General features: G+C 53.0%; 2 protein-coding genes across 2 annotated transcripts; both read left to right on the forward strand.

The window, feature by feature from the left end:
• Nucleotides 1-8233: 8233 nt before the first annotated feature.
• Nucleotides 8234-13268, forward strand: VOLCADRAFT_86291 (uncharacterized protein; the record flags this gene model as incomplete). Its single annotated transcript, XM_002945833.1, has 7 exons — nucleotides 8234-8440; nucleotides 8868-8956; nucleotides 9368-9411; nucleotides 10742-10848; nucleotides 11101-11458; nucleotides 12260-12924; nucleotides 13008-13268. The coding sequence occupies 7 exons, from the start codon at nucleotides 8234-8236 to the stop codon at nucleotides 13266-13268; spliced, it is 1731 nt and encodes a 576-aa protein (XP_002945879.1).
• Nucleotides 13269-14385: 1117 nt separating this feature from the next.
• On the forward strand, nucleotides 14386-20918 carry VOLCADRAFT_102834 (uncharacterized protein; the record flags this gene model as incomplete). The annotated part of the gene is made up of 11 exons (XM_002945834.1): nucleotides 14386-14510; nucleotides 14947-15074; nucleotides 15554-15978; nucleotides 16640-16714; nucleotides 17039-17095; nucleotides 17596-17658; nucleotides 17971-17988; nucleotides 18751-18792; nucleotides 19231-19320; nucleotides 19945-20100; nucleotides 20589-20918. 11 exons carry the CDS (start codon nucleotides 14386-14388, stop codon nucleotides 20916-20918), a joined length of 1509 nt encoding a protein of 502 aa, XP_002945880.1.
• Nucleotides 20919-21907: the final 989 nt, after the last annotated feature.

Consider the following 21907-nt stretch of genomic DNA (forward strand, 5'->3'; position numbering starts at 1 on the left):
CATTGCCTATCGCGTATCGGAAAACAACTAATATAGGTTTACTCTTATGGTATGGAATCTTGTCACTGTATGCTGGATGGAGGATGGCGTACCTGTACCGCGATTCGTTGCAACTTGCGCGCACTTCAGGTTTTACTATGTATGAGGGAGAATGCGATTGTTACAGTGGACTCCGAACGGGTCGAGTGCAGCGCCCCTAGGAACGCCTCCCGCACAACACTGAGGGAAAATGCGATTGTTACAGTGGACCCGAACGGGTCGAGTGCAGCGCCTCCCCCACAACACTGTGGGCCTTATTCAAAAAGAACTCGGCCAGGCCGTACTATCTTCACTGGACACAAGGCCTCAGTTAGTACGCTCATACAGAAAATATGAGGCTCCGACGTGAGCCCTCAGACCTCGTCATTGTACATCCGTAAGCGGCAAACAACCATGTCTGCGTCATTGACATATAGCAAAGGGTGGTTGTGAGATACTTGTTCCCAACGTTTTGGCAAGTCATCCCGTGCCGCAAAAGCAGTTAGGGTGCATTTCCAGTGCGGATTAAGGCCAGGGATTAACCCTCTGTCCTCCATTGATACTTGCTCAAACGGCGAAGTTGTTGGCAAACTTACCTCGCCTTTGGTTCCCTTATGGAACAAAACTATGTGGTAAGCTCGTACCAAGGACTTCCGTGCCTCTGTGCAATACTTGCGTATGCACAGAGGATCGGGATTTCAATCTCAACTTAGACTTACAATGTTTATAATTTGGTCCGCTTAAATAGTCATGCTAGCGCGCCACAACCTCACGTCGTACACACAAGTTCAAGCTCCGCTAGCTCCGAAGTTACGACACGGTCTCACACGCTCTCGTTAACTAACTTCAAAACATTACACTAATCCCTGGCCTTAATCCACACTGGAAATACACAATTAAACGGGCCCAAAAGTCAGAGATAACATCGTAAGTAATGCGGTTCAGCGTTGACGTTGATACAGCCATGTTGGCATGAAGAAACAACAAAATGGCGACCGAGATTGAGTGAGCTGATGGCCGCGAGGCATACAACCTCCCACGCACACACACAAACCGAGGTCGGTGGAATGCCCAACCACAAGTTAGCTCGGTTAAAAAGGTCTGGAAACTCTAGTTCATTCTGCAGAGCCTCACAAAGAGCCAACGCGACAGTACAGTCCCAGAAATGATGCCGACGATCCCCACAAACCATGCACACACCACAAGGACACAAAGCAGCAGGGACGCCTCTTTGACGTTGCGCCCTATGCATAGGAAAGGCAGGGAACTTCCCTTTGAAACCATCAAGAGCTAGCCGCCAAAGGGCTTCCTTATGTTCACCGAAGTCGTCACATGCGCGACAGAGCCCGACGGAAGTCCAAAAAGGTGTTGGCCAAGTTGTCCGGCGATAAGACGATATCAACAGCATCCAAAATAAAATCTTCATGTTTTTGATCAAGCGTCCGTAAAGAAGGTGCCATTAATAAAGTCGTCGCAAACTTGACTGTTAATTGAGTGAAATGCACTAACACTTGACCAAACCTCCAACCCAAGCTCTTGACTAATCTTTTCCAGGCCTCTTGCGGAGGCGGTATTTCATGGTTTCCACCATTCATAGACTGACAAGATGCCGGCAGGGGATGCCTCGGAGTGAGCCTTAATATCCCCCGTACGACAATAGTACGAAAACGGTTCGTACATTGGAGGTGTTGCGCCTCAGTGAGGCCTTGTACACCAACCGTGTGCACCAAATTCCAAGTAGACGACATAGCAATGAAACACTGTACGGCAATACCTACAGTGTCTAACCCACACATATTCCGAAGATCACCAAATTGCTCGTCCAACTGAACGTCATTTAGCAAGGTAGGCACGCCCGCGGCGACACCTGGCCCAGACGAGGTGCCGCCCTGGAGCGATGCTAACCGATTTGTTGCCAGCGCGCTGCTCGCAATTCCAGCACAACCGTCTTTTTCTCTTAAACAACAGCAATTTGTTAGGGTTGACGAACGTGAAGGAAACTCGACCCGAACAAAGTCGACTTTGTCATGTCAACGGTATAGCATATTGCAGGTTGGAATGCCGCACGTGGCTGTCGCTATCGCACATACAAGAACGAAGCAAATATTTGCTCCTATAATAAGAGCATTACTATTATTACTATTTGAACTACTGTGTTCTTTGTGGCTTGAAGGAATGCTATACCGTTGACATGACAAACTCGACTTTGTTCGGGTCGAGTTTCTTTCACGTTCGTCAACCCTACCAAATTGCTGTTGTTTAAGAGAAAAAGACGGTTGTGCTGGAATTGCGAGCAGCGCGCTGGCAAGAAATCGGTTAGCATCGCTCCAGGGCGGCACCTCGTCTGGGCCAGGTGTCGCGGACGGTATGCTTTAGCAAATGGTTTCCCCAAAGTGGGATATGGTAACACCAAGGACCCGGAGCTAAATGTTGCGCATCCAGAAGGACATGTTGTGGTAGGGAAGTCAACGCTGTTAGAATCCGTGTTAATGCCGGGCAATCATTCGGCACTGGCCTACCCAAGATAGTAGTGACACGGCCATCTCGTACGTCTCCCCTAACGGCCAGCAGACATAACTGGTGGGCCGCCGTGTGAATATGACGTAATATTGCCAGTAATACCCGAGTCCACATGGGGTTAGTTTCCAACATACCCGACATACCAAGGATTGCACGAAAAGACAAACAAGCAAAACGAGCACGTAGATGTTCGTGCGGAGGAATGAGACCGAAACCCCCAATGGCAGGAGGAAACGGCATGTATGCAACACCCACACCCGGGACACGTCTTCGCTCAGCACTGTCCCGCGCAGTTGGCGGTTGACGCCTGTCAATAACTGCCGCACAGTCTCCCAGCAGGTAATTCATCGAGGTGGTGCTAGGTGCCCCCATAAACTCCAAGCGGTAAAGGACTCTACTAATGCTATAACCTGATACCGCAAAAGCTCAACCAAAAGCTGATAAATGCATCCCAGCGACTAGCTGCAAGCTATTCCTAACTGGCGAGAGCGGAACCGACTGCTGTTCGAGCGAGGGCCTATCTGCGAAGCGATCCCCTAGGGTTGTAGCTACTGAAAGCACCCTGAAACCGCCAACTTGTGAACCTACAACAAGCAGCTGTTCAACCTCGCCTGCTACTTGTAAGTTTCCCACGGAATTCGCCACTTCAGTTAGGTTAGTAACCGGCATCACCAAATGGTTACCAATAGCATTCGCTGGTGGTATGTCCGCCGGTCTTGCATTGCGGGTGAACGTGCCAAGCGGCAAAAGCTCAACCTTGCGATTGTTGAGCTGTTGTCCCGAGGCTGCGTGGAAAACATCCATGACAGCTTTGAAGCGGGGAATGTCCGGTAAGTGACACAAAAAGGCACCACAATCATCCGCATACTGTGACGCCGCGAGGTGAATGCCACGCAAACTTATGCCGATTTGTTGATATTGAAGCCAAGTTAGTAATGCTTGTGCTGGCGCGAGGTAGAGGATGGGGGCAAGCGGACACCCTTGCCTGACGCCAGCCGCTATAAGAACCCAGTAGGAAAGGTAACCATTGGCACTCGCAGCTGATTGTGTACTGGTATGCAGACGTCGAACCCACGCAATAAAGCCCACACCTACCCCCAATCCACACAGACAAGCGAACAGAAAATCGCTATCAAGGGTATCGTAGGCTTTGTAGAAGTCAAGGAGAGCTGCCACACAAGTACGGCGCTCCATACGGAGGAGCACGGGCAGCAGTTGTAGGAGGAGCACACTATCCGTGATTCGCCTGCCCGTCGGGAAGGCTGTCTGCTCCGTGTCTATGACACGGTTAAACAACGGCAGCAGCCGTTGCTTGAGAACACGTGCGAGAGTGCGATAGTCTGTACCCAGCAGCGTAATGGGTCTATAATTTCCCGGCACCGTAGGGTCATCCGCTTTAAAAAAGGAAGAAATGATGCCGTCCAGAAAGCCTTCCGGGACCCTATCTAGCTCCCCCATGGCTGTAAAAACGGCGGCCAGTAAGGGTGCCAGTTAGTACGCTGGTATATTTCCACCGGTATTCCGTCAGGACCTGGAGCGCGACCCGGGGTTGCCGCCTGGAGAGCGGCTTGCACTTCCTCTACTGTAACCACCTGCGCTCCCACCCTAGCCGCTTCTTCTGGTGTGCACGTCCTGCCCCTTGCACGGAGCGCTTGGAGGACACGTGACCGCGCATCTGGGTCAATATGGGGCTGTGCTCCTATTTGTTGCCAATAATCCGCCATGATATTAGGAAGTTGTTGTAAATTGCTACACAGAGTACCATTAGGCCTTTGCATGGCAGTAATTCTGCGCGTTGCTAAGGGTGGCCTAAGTTGGTTGGTTAGTGCTGGGCTAGGTCGTTCGCCTGTACGTATCCAATTGTAACGGGTGCGTCGTGTGACGCCTGCTACAGCCCGGTGTGCCGCATCTGCCTGAGCCGACCTAGCGAGAACCGCCCGTGGAAGAGCCGATGTGGAGAAAGGTTCCATGTGAACAGCAATGGACATGGGTTAGTCGATCCTAAGGGTGTATTTCCAGTGCGGATTAAGGCCAGGGATTAAGGTCCCGCAATTCCCGGCTAATCCCCGGCTCATCCCTGGCAATTCTTAAGGCCTGGGATTTGCGCGGGGATTAAGGCTGTACAAAGGGCGATGCACATTTTTTGATGCGATCTCGAAGCTAATATTACCATTTCTGGATTGCTTTGAGCATTAGGCATCGTATGAGTATAAAATTTGGGCAGGAAGCGCACTCTTCTCGCCGTTGTGGCCACCGTTGAGGCCTGACATTGAAGTAGCACCTTTCGCGCAAACCAAATCAGATATTCCTTACTTGAGGTCATCCTTATGGAATTAACTAGAAAAAATAAGATATAACGCCATGAACGCTAATCCAGATACGGAAAGTTACTACCTGGGTGGGGCCAGGTAATAACTTTTTTGTCACAAGTTGCCAGGTAAATACATGGACATCAAGTTGAATTTATGTTCTTTCCTAATCTCTTGCTAACTCCTGCTAGTCCTCTGAATAGAGAACACGGTGTCCTGAGGAATACCTTAACCCCCTGGCGAACCCTGCTTAATCCCGGTGGGATTTCCACTGCTGGGATTAGCACAGGGATTAACGCTAACAGGGATGCGACCGTATTCGTTTTGGCCGTCTGGCGTAATAATGGTACCTCAAATTAATACGCCAGGCGTATGGCGTATCAATACGCCGGGGTTCACGCCATGCCGTATTACAATACTCGTGGCGTATTCCTTTTGCGCTATTCCGTCATGGAATTCATGTTTTTCGCTTTTACAATGAAAGGCGTATTGCTTTAGTGTTTGGAAAACGATCTCTCACAAGATAAAATATGAATTTGGGCAACAGCCAGACCTGGACAGCCATCGAGCCATGTGCGCACACATTCGCGTCTGCATTCTAGCATTCCTAACAAACCGTGATTATCACAAATACTACAGCCCAAATTCCACTTTGGCTCTGTGAGCGGGGAAGGTTGTCAAGCAGAACTTGCACTTGCGAGCATAGCGCTTGGAGCTAGAGCTATAGTCACCGACTTCTTCGAAATAATCCAACACAGCACTAGGCTTAGGTCCCGGTTTAGCGCGTTTTGCTTCGCGCACGTTTTCCATTTCGCGGGTTGTTATTACAACAAGGTATGTTGCAAACCCAGTGATAAGCAAACCCTAAAACCTAATCCTAAGTATGAACTAATTACACCAATGACTCGGGAATGTCAATAGCTCGATATTTCTCAAAATCGGCGAGTTTTCAGACTGTACGACAACCCAACGACAAACAATACGCCGACAATACGCCAACAATACGCCAACGCATAAACAGCCCAACTGGCTGGCGTATTCGGCGTATTAATACGGGCGTATTAGCTGGCGTATTAATATGGAATACGGTCGCATCCCTGAACGCTAATCCCTGGCCTTAATCCGCACTGGAAATACACCCTAAGGGTGCATTTCCAGTGCGGATTAAGGCCAGGGATTAAGCCTCTGTCCTCCATCGATACTTGCTCAAACGGCTAAGTTGTTGGCAAACTTACCTCGCCTTTTCAACTTTTGGTTCCCTTATGGAACAAAACTATGTGGTAAGCTCGTACCAAGGACTTCCGTGCACTAATCCCTGGCCTTAATCCGCACTGGAAATACACCCTAAGAGATGGGGCAATCCTGTGTGAAGAGCGCGATTTGCGCTTCCCATCGAAAGGGAAAAGGGTTAGGATTCCCTTACTTGGACAAGGCGGCTGGCAGACTCGGCCCTGGGAAGAGTTCTCTTTTCAGTCTAACAATCCGAAGGCCCTGGAATCGAATCATAAGAAGATAGGGCTCAGAGGTTGGTAAAGCACCGCACTTCTCGCGGTGTCCGGCGCGCCGTTGACGGTCCTTGAAAATCCGGGGGAGCATTTCCGATCTTGCCAAGTCGTACCGCATCAGGTTTCCAAAATGAACAGCCTCTAGTCGATACAACAACGTAGATAAGGGATATATCCAAGCAAAGAGCTTTGTACTCAGGTTTGCGATCGGGAAGGGTTACCAGTACGGTTACGGCCAACGCTCGCGTCGGCCCTGAGAGCTTTTGACAAACCATAATTGTACTCACAGTTGGATGATACAGAGAGAATAAGTAAGCTAGGTCCCAAACGCGCAGTACAGCTCCTTACAGGGTGTTTCCACTTGTTCAAACACTATCTTCGGTACACTATGTGCTAGTGTGGACTTAGTGTAGTGCTAGTGTGACGGTGTTTCCACTAGCGGCACTAAGGAGCGCCGAAACCAAAATTGTTTTCGTATTTTGAACGTTTTAGCGCCAGGGATTAATTGCTGATAATTGTCAAGGTCTGTAAGAATTCGTGTATTTAAGATCCGCTGCGGCGCAGCCTGCGTCATGATGTCCGCCATGAAGTCCGCATGGTGCATTGGCAACGGCCGGCCAGCAAAGGAAGGCAAACGAGCAGTATATGTTTGCTGAACGTTATTGAAGGAGGGCTCCATTGCAAAATGGCGGTGTTCTGAGGCTGTCGGTGTTGGGCGTGCGCAAGTCAACGCGGCGTTTGCAGGAAGGAAAAAAGATTGCTGCTTACGTCTAAAGTCTATGGTTAGAAGGGACAATCCAGCTCATAAAAGTTGCCCGCCAAATAGTTAGTGCTAGGTACTAAAGTTAATGGCAGGTCTGAGGTCCAATTAACTCTAGTGTGCGCTAGTGTGGACTTAGTGTACGGGGTGTTTCCACTAGGCCTTACGGTTCCCCGCCAGGAGTGCCCCAACCTCCAATTTGTTTGATGAATATTTTCTACTATCATTAGTACTATCAATATATGCATTTAGAACGGCGGGAGACGAGTCCAGGACGAAGAACATTCAAACTTAGTGTTAGTGTTCGGCCAAGTGGAAACACCCTGTTAACCTTGGGCTTGAAATGGCGATAGACATTGTTGAATATCTGTCATTTTGTGCATCCCACAAACGGCTAATTTAAACTTTACATGACACTGGAGACCAAGGAAGCCGTAGCCGTTTCAAACTGGGGCCTGACGGGCGCGTCCGTGAATTTTGAGTATAAGACGTTGAATGACCCAACGTATTTGGGACATTCCTAATAAAGTCCGACAGGTTGTACGCAGCAGCGTTGCCTTAAACATAGTGCCCCGTCCAGCTGCCGGATTCTACGCAGCATGGAAAGCGCTTTGCATGGTTCTGGGTCTTCTTATAATACGGGGACATGAAGGCTTCAGCGCATGCAGAGGCAGCACGATGGCCCATTTCGTATCCGGGGCAGGTTCTTCGCGGCTGGGACAACACCGGCACGGCCGGCTGCTTGTCAGCAGCTCTGGAGTGGCAAATGTATCAGATGGCTCCCTCTTCGTGGCCGCCTTGCGGGATCCAGCTGTCAAACGTATTGTTCTCACATCCCCACTGGTCGATGTCCCACCTGATACCTGGGAGGCGGTCGGCGGCAACCTGCCCATCCCCATTACCCGCAACTTGACGTTGGAAGGAGACGAGGCGGACTGGCCGCTCCTGCGCCTCCATTACGTGAGGGACGTGGTGAGCAAAGACGGGGGTGCTGTACATACTTAGGTACGCTGGTGAGTTATTGATGCAAGGGCGATGCATGCAAAAGTTACGAGTTGCACACAAATACGGGGGCCGTCCGTAAAAGGGGGGGGGCCCATGGACGGTCAATGGCCATTATTATGACGCCAAGTGAGGACATTTACATCCTCTCCAGCTCGCCTTGGCTCAGCACGCCTGAGTGCAATGTGACTGGTCTCCGAGACCTCCGAGAGAAAAAGAGAAAACTAGACAAAGCCACAGGGGGCCGTTCCGCCACAACAGCACGCATTTCTCGCCCTCGCAAGCCAATGCCCCTCCATATCTTGCTCGAGAGCCCCCATAGGTCGGTGGGCATTCACAAAAGACATGCAGCTCCTCCTCACCTATTCCACAGTCACAAAGCCTGCAGGTGTCTACAACCTAAGCTGAAGCGCATGAGCACCTGGTGCAATGGTCTAGGCAACACAGCCCCGGTGTGAGAAAGCCACCCAGCTGCACTACCTTAAAAGGACATGGAGATGCTACCATCCAATTCAGATACCGGCATGCCTTCATAACCCCATCCGGTGACTTCGGTGGGAAAAGCCCCGTGGGACGGCGAAAGGGTGCTAGCACACGCCCACCTCGCATCGAGCCGCTTAGAGAACGCTTTCAGTAGCATATTGAGCAACCAAATCCTCGCCCTGGGGGACCTCAGCAGCTAACGCTCCATACTGCCGTACTTACATGTACATCTCATCCGCCACTCTTGCGTTCCTTGTCATGTATCATCAGGTTCGGCTCATGGACACGGTCATCTGGGCTATCCGTTTCCTAGTCCTGGACGGCGCTAACGGAGGCAACAACTATCGCGAACAGGGCAAGTTAGCTGGCGTTACTTGCTTGGTGATGTACACATGCACGCATGCAGCCCGGAAAGCCACAGCTGAATCGCAGCTATTACACTGCTGCTTGTGTTGTAATAGCTGCGGCTGCCATTGCTCCAGGACAGAGGTGCCGTACATGCCACACGCTGGTAGTAAATGCTGGCTTTTGCGCCAGGCGTCTTGGTTTATTTACCCTTTCCCTCTCGTCTCTTATTCTCATCTCATGAACGATATGCGATTATGGATAACCCACTGCATCAAGCATACAGAGTGCAAGGCAAGGAGCCCATTAGTTACGTATCAGATTTGTTGCACATACGGCCATGCATGGCACATACACTGATCGACTGGTGCGTTTATTGTATACGGTGGTGCAGGCTTTTCCTTCCCGGCTCCCACACTGCCAAGCCAAGGGTCAGAAGTGCAGCTGGGCCCGGCAGCTATGTCAATGAGTAAGTCCAACAATGCGTACTTGGGTGGCCACACTTGCCTGCTTCTCCTGCTGTCCTGTGTGTCCTGTTGCGCCCTGGATGTTCTCCAACATTAATAGATCGGTGCCTGGGAATGCGTGCACGAATTACACAGTCGGCATGTCGAGCACCCATGCAAGCATTTAGCTTATTGCCTCGATAATGGCTGAAGCTTGAATCCTTCACTATCCGTGCACATACCGTCGGATGTGCCACTAAGCAATCATCGTTAGCATCACGGTGGCCGTGCATGCGAGGCTTCATCATGACGAAGCCTCGTTGCTGATCATACGGCACCTAACTTGTATACCAGCGCACGATCTGTAGACAATGTGATTTGAACAGATAATGGTGTTTATCCGGCTTTGATGATGTGTGAAGTAGGTGGGGGTACAGCTCACCCGTTGCCACTAGCCGGGCAGTCCCCCTACCACCTTCCCCACTGTTTCCGGGCACTCTCATCCTCCTCATCACCCACATGTGTCGGCTTCAGCCAAGTCAGTGACTGTTACGGGGTCAGCACCCACCACCACTACCATCCAGGGGAATCTTCCGAATCAACTCCCGTGCCATTCCAGTCCTGGCCGGCTTGCAGGTCACTATAACTGAGTCCATCACCGTCCATCAGCATGGGGTTACATCTAGCCTCTTACGGTCGAGGGATTTTTTCTCGCTCATTGTCGAGATCAATGCTGGAACCAGGGACACTAGGGACACACAACTAGGGACACCAGGGACACTATGCGCTTTAACATAATTGCTGCGCATGCCAGACTTGGCGCGCCAGCAATCCATGCGTATGTTGTCAGCGTTGCCCGGGGTTGAATATAAAACATAGAAAAATAGGGCAATAATAGGCAATACCGCTTGGGGGCCTCTCCGCCCCAGCGAAGGATAGAGCGACGAATGCCTGTTGCGTGTCGACAACCATTTGCCCAACAGTGCGAACTGAAAAGAAGAAGATAGGCGACAAGATGGGGAAAGCAAACCATGATAAGAAAGAAAGGGAAAAATCATAAAAGGCTGAAAGGCTGTACCCAGTTGCGCAAGTGCGGCAGTAGGTCGCTGTATGTAGAGCGATTATAAGCAATTGGACTGCTGATTTAGGTGAAGTGAAGCCTGCAAACATACGTGGGTGCAAATTACAGGATTGTCCATTGTTAAGCAACCATTGTGTAAGCCTGCATGATGGCAATGATTGGATGACCTGAATCCAGATGCAACTCGCGTAACAGGCCTGTCCCATGCTTATTGCCCGTGCATTCGTACGTATGCGTCTGTACGTCCACATGTACCCGTGTGATCTTTTCAGGGATCTGTTTCCCAAGTTCCTTGCAGTTGAACTCAGTCAGCTTAGTTCGTAGGCCAGACAAGTACGCGGATGCCAAACAGCGGGTCAATCCGGGCTATTATCCGGAGGTAGGTGGCTGACTGGCAGACTTCTGCCGCCTATGTATGGCACACTCTTGAAGTATTGTATGTTACACTGCACACTGCACACCATGTATGGATTTGTAGCTAGATAGTGCGCTGCTGGGTAACTCTTAGACTCCATTTACTATCACCATGTTATCACGTATGTCCATACAAACATACGTGCATACATATGTACGTACATCCGTACGTATCACATCATCTTGCTGGTTAAGCCTTGATCCCTGTCTGCAACAGGGTGGCTGCCGCAACGGGTCCTCTGTGCCGCCACTACAACGATGTTGGCCAGATGGTGCCCTCGTAGTGGAGGTGGCGGGTGACGGCATCCGCATTGACCCGTCCTCAGACAAGTCCGTCCCCACCAACACCATATTCTATCTTCAAAATGTCACCCTCCTGTGCGAACACTCCGTGAGTATGACGTGCCTCACAGAGCAGCAGGTCGAGCCCCTGGTCTGCTATCAGGAAACGAAGCGCCAGTTTGAGAATGACACCACGTCTTTCTTAGACGATTACCGACCAGATCTGCAGCAGCCTGATAACAGCAGAGGCCGCCGGCGCCATCGTGCAGTGGTGGTGGGGGCTGCAGTTGCAGGTGGGTGGATAGTCAGTGATCAGGGCACCAGGATGTAGGTACTCACTTACTCGGTACGGTACGGTAGCATACAGTAACGGTCGGCAGAGTCATCCGCTAGAGCAGCACAATTACAGCCTTCCCAGCCAGAAAGCCGTGCTTGTCTCTTCCTGACTACTACTTCATTCCTCTGTTCATATGGGTGAGGCACACATCCGTGCACTGCGTTCTTTTAGGTGCATGTCTTAGGCAGTTCCGAGGGCGAGTTTCCCTCCCGCCAGACGAACCCCGCGGGAGGACATTGACCTCGATGCTGTCAGCACGCCTAGGTGGCCGGCCACTAGGAGCGAGCGCAACAGTCTGCAAGCTCGAGAAGCCGAGCTAGCTCGCGGCATATATGCCCCATGCCAACCGCGCCATGCCCAACATACGACACCCCACCCCAGCGCCATCGTCACTTTTTCTACTTTTACCAATCGCCGCCAATATCCCTCTGTCTGTGAGTGCCAACGACGCCATACGATCCCAATTTCGACGTGCCCTGGGTGCATTTATGCCGCCTTCCTTTCAAGTGCTCTGGAGCACAGTCTTTACGTGGGCAGCACCAAAGAGACAATTGCCAAGCGCCATCGACAATACGTCCGTGAAGCCAGTCGTAGGGTCAAGGCAGGCCGCCTTCAAGGCAGCCGTCTTCACAGACACCTGTGGAGGCATGGCGTTAGCCGCCGCACCACCTTACCACTTCAACTCAGCCCGCGACACCCGGGGCTGTAGCACGCGCACTAGAAGTGGTCTGAATGCAATGCCTACGTTCCCTGACAGCATTCCATGGGATAGGCCTTCAAGTACACTTCACAAGCCGTCTTATGGTGGCGGACCAGTCCGTCTTCAGTGCCGCAACAGACGATGACAACCACCTGCACTGGCACAGTACCACACTGTACCGCCGGTTGTACACCTGCGGTGTTGTACATGAATGCGGGAGAGCTCTCAAGGCCATGACCACCCAGCACCACCCAGGCTACAGGACCAGTGGCCCACCCGAATTGTCAGCTGGATCAAGGGGCGATTACAGCAATCTTCCCCTGTGCAACATACAGAACGGGCGGCCACACAGTACATTACTGTGGCGGACTACAACGTCGTCTTCGGGACAATCCCTGATAGCCCCTGCATTCGGTTCGACCACATTCTCGAGTGGCAAGCATGTGGTAACCCAAAATGCCTCCCCCAGCCCCCTTCATGGCCAACCTCTTCCTCACCTGGGTCAAGTTTCACTTGCTGCGGCAGTACTACAAACCCCTGACCAAGAAGCCACAATGATCTCTGCTCGGGCGATCCTCACCCGTTTCTGCGTCAGAAGCCTCTTCCTTGACAACCTGGCCTTGCTCGACAGCCCCTATTACCTTGCAGCCTTCCTCCACCAAAACTACGTCCACCCTCACACCGGACAGAAGGGCATAAATCCAGCAGAGCTCGGCACCCCGGTACAACACCAGGCCCACCTTTCACCCACCCGCTTCCCCTTCCTCGATGTCGTGCTTGTCCACCTGCCCGTCGGCATCCAAAGAACGCACATTCAGCCGGTTCACCACACAGCTGTGCGACAAGCGGGTGCAGCCAGCTTTCACACACGGTTGCCTGTCCAGCGATCGTACCGGCATCCTCAAACGTCAACGAGGCCGCAAAACGATACATTATCGCCAGCCAGTTTCAACCGCTACGGGGTGTCATCCTGGATATGGACAACTTTGTCTACGAGGTGGCGCGGCTGATCCTGCCTTATACTCTCCGATCAGAACTACCCGTTGCATCGGCTTCTGTGGACTAGCGATGAGCGCGCTACACCTCACCGCCCACTGGTTCTTTAGGCAGCCCCCGCACATGGCCCTGTCACAGCGCATCTGGGCGAATGTACGAGACCTGCAAAGCGCCCGCTGAACTCCTCCTCTACTCCCGTCCTTCAAAAGTTCCCCTCTCGTCCCTCTCGTCCTTTTGTCCCACCAGCCCATCCCACCAGCCCTTTCCAACTGCCCTTCCCGCCTGCCCTGCCCACCTGCCTTTCCCACCAGCCCTTACCGCCCGCCCTTCACACCTGCCGTTGTATACCCCTATACCGGCAACTTCTGCGTGTCGTGCGAATATACACTTGGGCCCCACGATGCTGTGGGCTGCTCCCATGAGCCCGTACATCGGCCCTGCCTGTCATTATGCCACATACCCGCACCCCTTCGTCTTATTGCCCGCCCCATCCCCTACAACACCACCTCACAGCATCACCACCAGCATTTCCCGCATCGCGGCTCAGGTATTAAAACCACCTCACAGCATCAAAGCTCTTCGTTTTTGTTACCTCTTTCCTGGATTCTGCTCCAGTACCTTTTCCATACTTCATCGCCCATTTATTCCTACTCTGGTATCTTCTTTTATTCCTCTATTTCCTTCTTCCCTTTTTTAACTTTGGACCGCCGCGCGCACGTGTCTTTGCGCCTTTGCAATTGACCTCGCATGCGCACATCTTCCGAACAACGCTGCTGCTCTTGCCGCTCTGCCGGCATCCTCTATCTTTTCCAATCGCTTTGGTAGCATGGCCCTCTGCTTTGTCCGCAATCTTAGGATAGGAAAATAAGTTTTTAGATTCTACGTAGCTGGGACCTTTTTGTGTCCTCGTTGTTTGTAGCCAGTTTTAGCCGCCCACCACCTAGTCGCCCTTCGACACTATAGCGCACTTATTCCTACGGGTTACTGACACCAATTTTTAATAAAGCAACATCTACTTGAAGTTACGAGCTAAGTCTGCAGTTTACTTTGAAAAATTTTAACACATCGCTGGACTCCTAGCACCTACCCAGCACGATGCGTGCAAACTCCGAGAGCATGGCGATAAATCACGGCGCGATGCTTTTTTATACGCAGGGGCCGTGGTTGCTGTGTTCCTAATAGTGTCTATGGTTTTCGCCACGGTTGCTCGGGAGTGGTGGCAGGGGCGCCGACTGAAATATCGCAAGGATGCCGCCAACATGTTTTCACCTTTGACGTACAGCGTCGATCGCACCAGCCTTGAGTCTGGAAGGTAACGGAGATTGCTTTTGTGCACAGCTAATGCCTAGCAGCGTGTCAATCCGGCATAGGAGCCAATGGGCTTCATAACGTAGCTATGTAGCTGTAGGTGCTGGTGGCTGGTGGCTGGTGCATCATGAGTTTTCAGGGTGATGGCCACCCCACCCCAACAGGAGCTCCAGAGACTCATTGCAAAGTTCTTTGTGCGTTAGTCGCAAAGGGTCTTAGGGACTTCCTGGTCAGTCACACAGTTAATAACAAACCGCTGCTGGTCACCCAATTAAGCAAAAGCATTCGTTATGGCTGGAATGCTTGTGTGCCCATTTTCAAGGTACGACTGCTGCTGCTGCTGCCATTCACAGCTTGGTCACGCAAGCTGCCGGTCTCCCCCCCCTACCGCTACTGTATGTGAATACGTATGTATGTAATGTTTGTGTGCCTGCCAACAGTTGCCCAGGTCCTGCCGCTCAGCAGCTGATCTCCTCCGGTACTGATGAAGGGAGCGGTGGTGGCAGTGGCATGCAGCAGCAGGGCCCCGTCGTGGGACCTTCCGGCCGCCTCAACTCATCTCCACCAGGTGAGGTTGAGTGCGATCAGTGATAATACCTAATAAGAAACAATGTCTGGAGTCTGCATTGATACCTGCTTGTTGCGGTAGGCAGCGTTGTTCCTCTGCAGACTGCCGTTGCAAGGACCGTCTGGGCTGCTGGGTAGCTTGTCCGTTAGTCATCCACTGTCCATTTACTCAGTTAATTGCAGCTGCATTTCGTCGCCTGCTGGCTGCGTTGCGTGGTGCGGCGTCCCTGCCTGATAGAATATATTGCTTCGGTCGTCAAATGACGATGTACTGCAGTTCTCGGCAGTGATTACCAAACGATGTAACTACTGATAGATGCTGGCTCAGCCATCTATCAGCCAGCCTAGCTGCTGCCTGTCCATCCATCCGCCATCTATAGCCGCATGGTTAACATCCCTAATCACTGCTGCACCGCTCACCCTTGCATGTCCTTCCCTGGTACGGCTATTCCGCTTACCACCCTACTACTGCAATACCAGAAGTTGCAGTGGAAGTAGAGGAAGTGCAGCCTGGCGAGCAGCAGGTGGTTGGCACCGAGCCGACCGTGGTGACGCCTCTGGAACAGGCTGCCGTGGTCATCACCCCAGACACGCGGCCACAACCCAACCTGGAGCTGCATGTGCGGTTAATGGACCCCGCTGGTGCCGTCACGGGTGTCGTACCCCTGCACTCGAAGGAGGAGGAGGTCAGCGGCAGTTGCAGCGGCAGTGCTGGTGGTGTTCCTCCCTGTAGTGGTAGCAATGTGGTGGAGCTGTCTCCGGTGGTACGCGGCAAGGGCACCTTTGGTCGAGTGGTGGAAGGTACTTACCGGGGGCAGCGAGTGGCTGTGAAGCTTCTGGCCAGCGACGGACCCTGGGGATGCCCCATCGAGGCCTTGGCCTCCAGCTTTGCGCAGGAAGTGCAGGTAGGGTGCACGGGGGTGGGTTGGGGGTAGGTGCGGCTGGGTTTGACTCCCCCCCACGCCACGCATAACACGCAGACACGCGCCCGCCAACTAATGCTGTTAACCGCATGCCACTCCTTGCAAGTCCGCTCTTGTAGGTAGCCAGGTGTGTCGTGCAGTGACGAAGTGGTGCATGCTACTGGTGCGCTGCAGCTCCTGACAGTGACTTCGTACATCGCCCTTGATCCGTACACTTAGGTGCTGAGCCGCTGTTATCACCCAAATATTGTGCGACTGCTGGCGGCCTGTGTGGAGTCGCCGCGGCTGTGTTTGGTTCTGGAGCTTATGGAGACTTCACTGGAGCGCCTTATGTACGGAGACCCGACAGCCCAGCCGATGCCATTGCCAAAGGCAAGCTAGTACGCCATATGTATGACGTGTATATAATTGCACCAGGAATGGAGCTGATAGTCGACGTGGTGATATTGGGTGCCGGGTGCAGGTTGGTAGGTGGTACGTGAAGAGTCGTCGCGTTCCTCGTTCACGCTCTCACCCACCTGCCTGCCTGTGCATGGTTCGGGTGTTCATCCCATCACTTAACCAACCAAGCAGCGCCCTGCACGCACGACCAGGGCGCCTAGGTGTGCCCACGTTCATCCATGCCTCACCCACTCCCCATCAGGTGCTTCATATCACCATATCCATTGCCAACGCGCTGGCCTACCTGCACCCCACCATCAGTCACCGGGACCTCAAGGTACGGTGTCGTACAATTGCTTGTAACTTGTACATTTCGGTGTCGTTCGTGTAGCGGCTAGCTAGACCGTTGTCCGTGCAGGACGGACATCTCACGCACTAAGGTGTATGCGGGTTCGGAATTAGGAACGATTCAGTTCACAGCTACTCGACCCACTCGGCGCCTTCACCTTCGCTGGACCCCTCCTTCCTACCACTACCTGATACCCTCTCCTGTCACCCTTGCCCTCGTCTCACTGGCGCCTCTGATGTGGTGCTGCATGTGGTTCATTCCTTCACTCCCTTTTGCCTTCCCTTCCCTGTACCACCGTCTCGCACCTATCAGCCTGCCAACGTGCTGCTCAACGACCCCCACAGTGACCGGCCCACAGTTAAGCTTACGGTATGTGACTTGTTGCGAGTTGAGGAACTGAAGAAAGGGAAAGCATGTACGGCACATAAGGCGCTCCCACACCCTCGGGCACCGCGAAGGGACCCTCCCACTGCATTTGTCGTTAATGTGTGAATATGTATGTACACATATAAGCATGGTTTTCGTGGTGCCTTGCTGTCGCTGTCGTACTGAACTCTTTAAAAAATAGCATAGGAATTCGTCTTTAGCCCGTATGCGGTACATGGTGCCAAGGGCGTCTTCACCCTCCCTTAGTTGCAATTACCGCACCCTGCATGCGTGCCTTGTTAGTCAGCCAACAAGCCAGCTGGAGGGTCCCACATATTTGTTCACGGAGATGGGCTCTTCCCTTCCCATGCAATTTCCAGCGCTGTCGACATCGACTGCTCGTGGGGCCGCTTAGGGATTCGCCCGCTTCCCAGCTGCCCCTACGACAGACCAGTTACATGCCGTATAAAGCTGCCGTACCGCAACTCTATCGATTCCTGCAGGACTTTGGGCTGTCTCGGCTTCGTGTGACGGTGGCTCCAACGGAGCATCCGGATGCAGGCACGGTGAGCGGGCAGGTGGCGGCAAAGTGAATGAGGCGACAAGGACCGCAGGATTGCGGGAAGTTAGACGGCCAGGACGGGGCCAGCGGATTTACACAATCCAGATACGACAAATTGGGGCCCTATGGTGGGACTAACTGTACTCGGCTCCACAGTAGCTCAGGAAACCTCATTGTGAGCCTCTATCTACTCGCCTGTAAACCCTCATTTACCGGTGTGTACGGCACTTCTGATGGTCTGAAATCTGACTGCCCAATCTGCCCACCTTACGTGACAACAACTGCCATACAACTGCGGCACTCTACCTCACCCCAGCCCGCCTACATGGCACCGGTGAGTTCATTCACTGTGTTGGGGCTCCGTGGCTGCTGGGTCCGGGGGTGCGGGAGGTGGGGGAGGTTGTGATCGTCTTGCTTGTCCATCAGGTATTCCGTTCATGTATTGCTTTTTGGTAGCTGGTAATGTTTACTCCAGGACCATGGTCCATGAACCCCGTCAGGTGTTGGGGGTGCCAGCGATGTAAGGGGTTGGGGGTCGCTATTGGTGACCAGTTCTCGCAGGTATATATCCCTTAAGGAAGAGGATTTGCGACTGCAATATCCGTTTGAATTCGAATCAGGGCATAATGTTTCCTGTTGGGTTAAGTCCACCCCGGCTACTAAATGGCGGTATGTGCCATGGTTAAATGCACAGCCGTCCACAGAGACGTGCGATTCATGGCACCGCAGAGGGTGCCTGATGGAGGGTTAGTTAACATCCATCCAGATGCCGGCGGGCAGTTTCGGGAGATTGGCAACACAACACGGATCGATCGGGGCCGCATACGTATATACGTATATACCTACCACCTTCCCCACTGTTTCGGGGCACTCTCATCCTCCTCATCACCCAACAGGAAACATTATGCCCTGATTCGAATTCAAACGGATATTGCAGTCGCAAATCCTCTTCCTTACGGGATGGCTTTTCCGGCAATGTTGATATATGTCGACCTCATAGGGAGCCCTAAATCCCCTGTCTTCCTCTACCTGGTTAATACTTCTCCCAACCCCTGGTGTCATCCAACACCCTCCCTTGCTGCATGCATGCACGCAGGAGTGCTTCGACTTGCAAAACAGCCAGGTCACACATAAAGCGGTAAGGGAGGGATCCAGCAAAGGTGTGAGGGAGAGAGGGCCAGGGTGGATGAGGGGGACCTACCTACATACCGCGGTGCGGGAAGGGGTATCTCGTATCCCAGATGCAGGGAGCTATCAGGCCGACGATTTAACTGCCCTGAGCCGATAAAACCGTTCACCTGGGCTACTTGGCTGGCAGACGGCCTGCAGTACAGACCGTTTTTGTGCTTATCCTGTGCCCGGGTCCAGCAAGCAGGCAGGCTAGGCCGCATCGTGCCACAACCTAGCCGCCCCCGCCATCACTGACAAAAAGGCAAGCAAGCAATGGCTGGCGTCTCTGCATGGTCAGTGTATCCCACGTCTCTCATCATGGCGCCGTAACCATCATGTTTGTGTGTGTGTGGTGGTGGTACTGACGCCTCCGTCATCGCCACACGCCTTGCTGCACCCTCACCAGGATATGTTCGCGCTGGGTGTGCTGCTGTGGGAGATGCTGGCCTGCAAGAGGCCCTGGCCTGGACTGAACCCGCTGGAAATCGGCCTGATGGTGGGTGCATGCGTGCATGCATGTAGAGATCTCTGCTAACCGTGCTGTAGTGATGACATTGGGCGAGCTCCACTGCCTACGAAGGTCATGGCCGAATTGTAGCCGCAGCTGCATTTATCTGCTATTTGGCTACTGTGGGCTGCTAGCTGCTCCACTGGCGACCACTTCACAGCGAGTGCCTGCAGGACGCTCGGCCCATGCCTGCCGGTCAGACTGCCCACCGTGACAGAGCCACTCATCATATGATACGAAACCTTTAAGAATGAGTGGACCCTATGTCCCGAGAGCACAATGGTTTCTTACCACAGTGAATTGCGTTTGTGGCCCTTCCTCTAATAACAATGGCCGTTTTGTTGTCCGGTAACCTGTAAGCCGGCACAACTTGGCATCATGCATACATTGAACAGCATGAATTACCAGGAAGCCCTCGGAGGATATGCGCCTGACTTGTGCACCTTGGTAGGTATTTCCAGGTAGATCCAGCCTCTGCGTAACACTGCTGGCGTGAAAGGCACTGCAATTGCACAACCATCCGCCAGGGCTGTGTACCGGGTGCATAACGATGTTGACGTGCAAAGGTGTTGTTGCCGATGCACTGACAACGTACATGCGTCCCATGCATAGGTAGCGTTCAACGGCATGCGCCTTCCCCTGAACGACCTCGTGGTCTCCGAGCGCTGCCCACTCAAGCTGTGTCGTCTGCTGCTAGCCTGCTGGGAGACAGATCCGGACCGACGGCCGGCGGCTGCAGAGACAGTGAAGGAGCTGGCGCTGATCTTGGTCAGTAGTGAAAAGGGGGCGGATGAGCGAGACAAGTTCGATATACATAGCTGGGAAGCTGCAGGCAAAGGAGGGGCCGGTATTGCGTATGTATAAGTAAGAGATATTGCGTATGGTCGTACACTCCTTTATTAACCAGCTGTCGTGGATCGTGCCTGTTTCATGCGTGGCGCTTGGGACGGCGCCAAAGGTCCTAGAGGTCTTGGGTCTTGGGTTCTGCTCATCCTGCATTCAACTTGCTGCTGTCTCAACACCCACCTAACCACCAGCCATAGTACCAGTAACTTGTCAATCATGCGCGCTGTATTGTGCTGCCGCTGCACTCTGCTTGCCGTACCGTTCCACATAAGTTCCCTAACACACATGCGCCGCGCATGTCGTTCCTGCATGCATTCACATACGGCTGTATGCCTCTTCAGCAACTTCAGCCGCAACAGCAGGTGCAGTTACAGCCACCATCCGCTGTGGTCAACCCGCCTGCCCTGCAGCAAGGTCGGCAGCTTCAATTCAAACAGCAGCTGGTGCAGTCCGCACTGGATAGGACAGGACAGGAAGGCGGCGGTGGCCCTTGTTTGCAGCTACCGACTGCTCCTCGGGCTGAGTTCACTGCCGCGGCCGCTGCTGATGCTCGGGATGGTGATGTTGCCCTTGCCCCGCTGGAGCACGGATCGCGGCAGTCCATTGTCCGGGTATGGCTCCCGGATATCAGTGAGGAGAACCTTCGGGGCAATCCCTCATATTCCAATTCATTATCACAAGCAGGAGGGGCAGCTCGAGGAGCAGCAGCAGCAACAACAACAGCAGCAACAGTGGCCTAAGCTAGCTATCTCGCTGGGGTGGACCAAGGGCGGCTGCAGGAGGGGGGATATATACTTTGTTTTCCTGGTAGGCACGCGTGCACTGTCGTCACGGGAAGTTATCTGCGGCATCACTGCACTGAGCAGTTAGGTACTTGTTGAATCGCTAATCAGCAGCGCGTGTTTGCGTGCTTTCCCAAGGCATGCCTCCCATGTCAGTTGTTTGTCTTGTTCGATGAACAAATGGAACATCTTCGATTGGTGGTGAATGACGCGGGTATGTGTAATTAAGTATGTACATCTGTTCGGAAGCACCATGCGCGAACGGCTGCATCAGGATAAACCTACATATTAAGCAACGCACGTGAGCGGCAAAATGTTTTCCTCGAGGCAAAAGGCTGGACGGGGACCTCGTATCTTCCTCTTCAGCCGTCCTGTATGTGCACACACTAAGAATATATGATAGGTGCTCAAGGGCTGTTGCAAGCAGGCATAGACGGCTGGACAGCTGCTTGCGGCCGGCCAGACTACAGGGGTGTATCGCCATCCTTGTGCATGTTGTTAGGCGATCTGCTGTGCGCGTGGCACCCGCTGGAGCGACTCCAGAAAGATAGCTGATGCATGGCCAGCTTCCTGTAGCAGTTACTATGTAGCGGGCCGGCAGTGCTGCCATAAGTGCGTGTCTAGCTAGATGCATGCAAGCGTGAATGAACAACTTGGGCACCCTTGTTTGCCGGGGGTGCAGAGTTACCAAATGACAATGGGCCCGGGTTCCACCCTGCCCGGAGCTCCCCGCTATGTGCCGTCTACTTGCACCCGTACTGCCGTCGAGCATGAGAGGCATCGGCATGGGGGGTAATGCTTGCATGCGGGTATCATGTAGTAAAAGGAGGATTCCAATTCGCAAATAGCAATGCAAATGGCGGGAGGGGGTAGCACGTGCGCCTGCTGGCTGCATGCCGTTGCATGCGGCACCCTTGTGCTGATGCCCAGCCGGCGCATGCCGCCGC

This window comes from Volvox carteri (assembly GCF_000143455.1).
Source record: "Volvox carteri f. nagariensis unplaced genomic scaffold VOLCAscaffold_1, whole genome shotgun sequence".
Lineage (NCBI taxonomy): Eukaryota > Viridiplantae > Chlorophyta > Chlorophyceae > Chlamydomonadales > Volvocaceae > Volvox > Volvox carteri.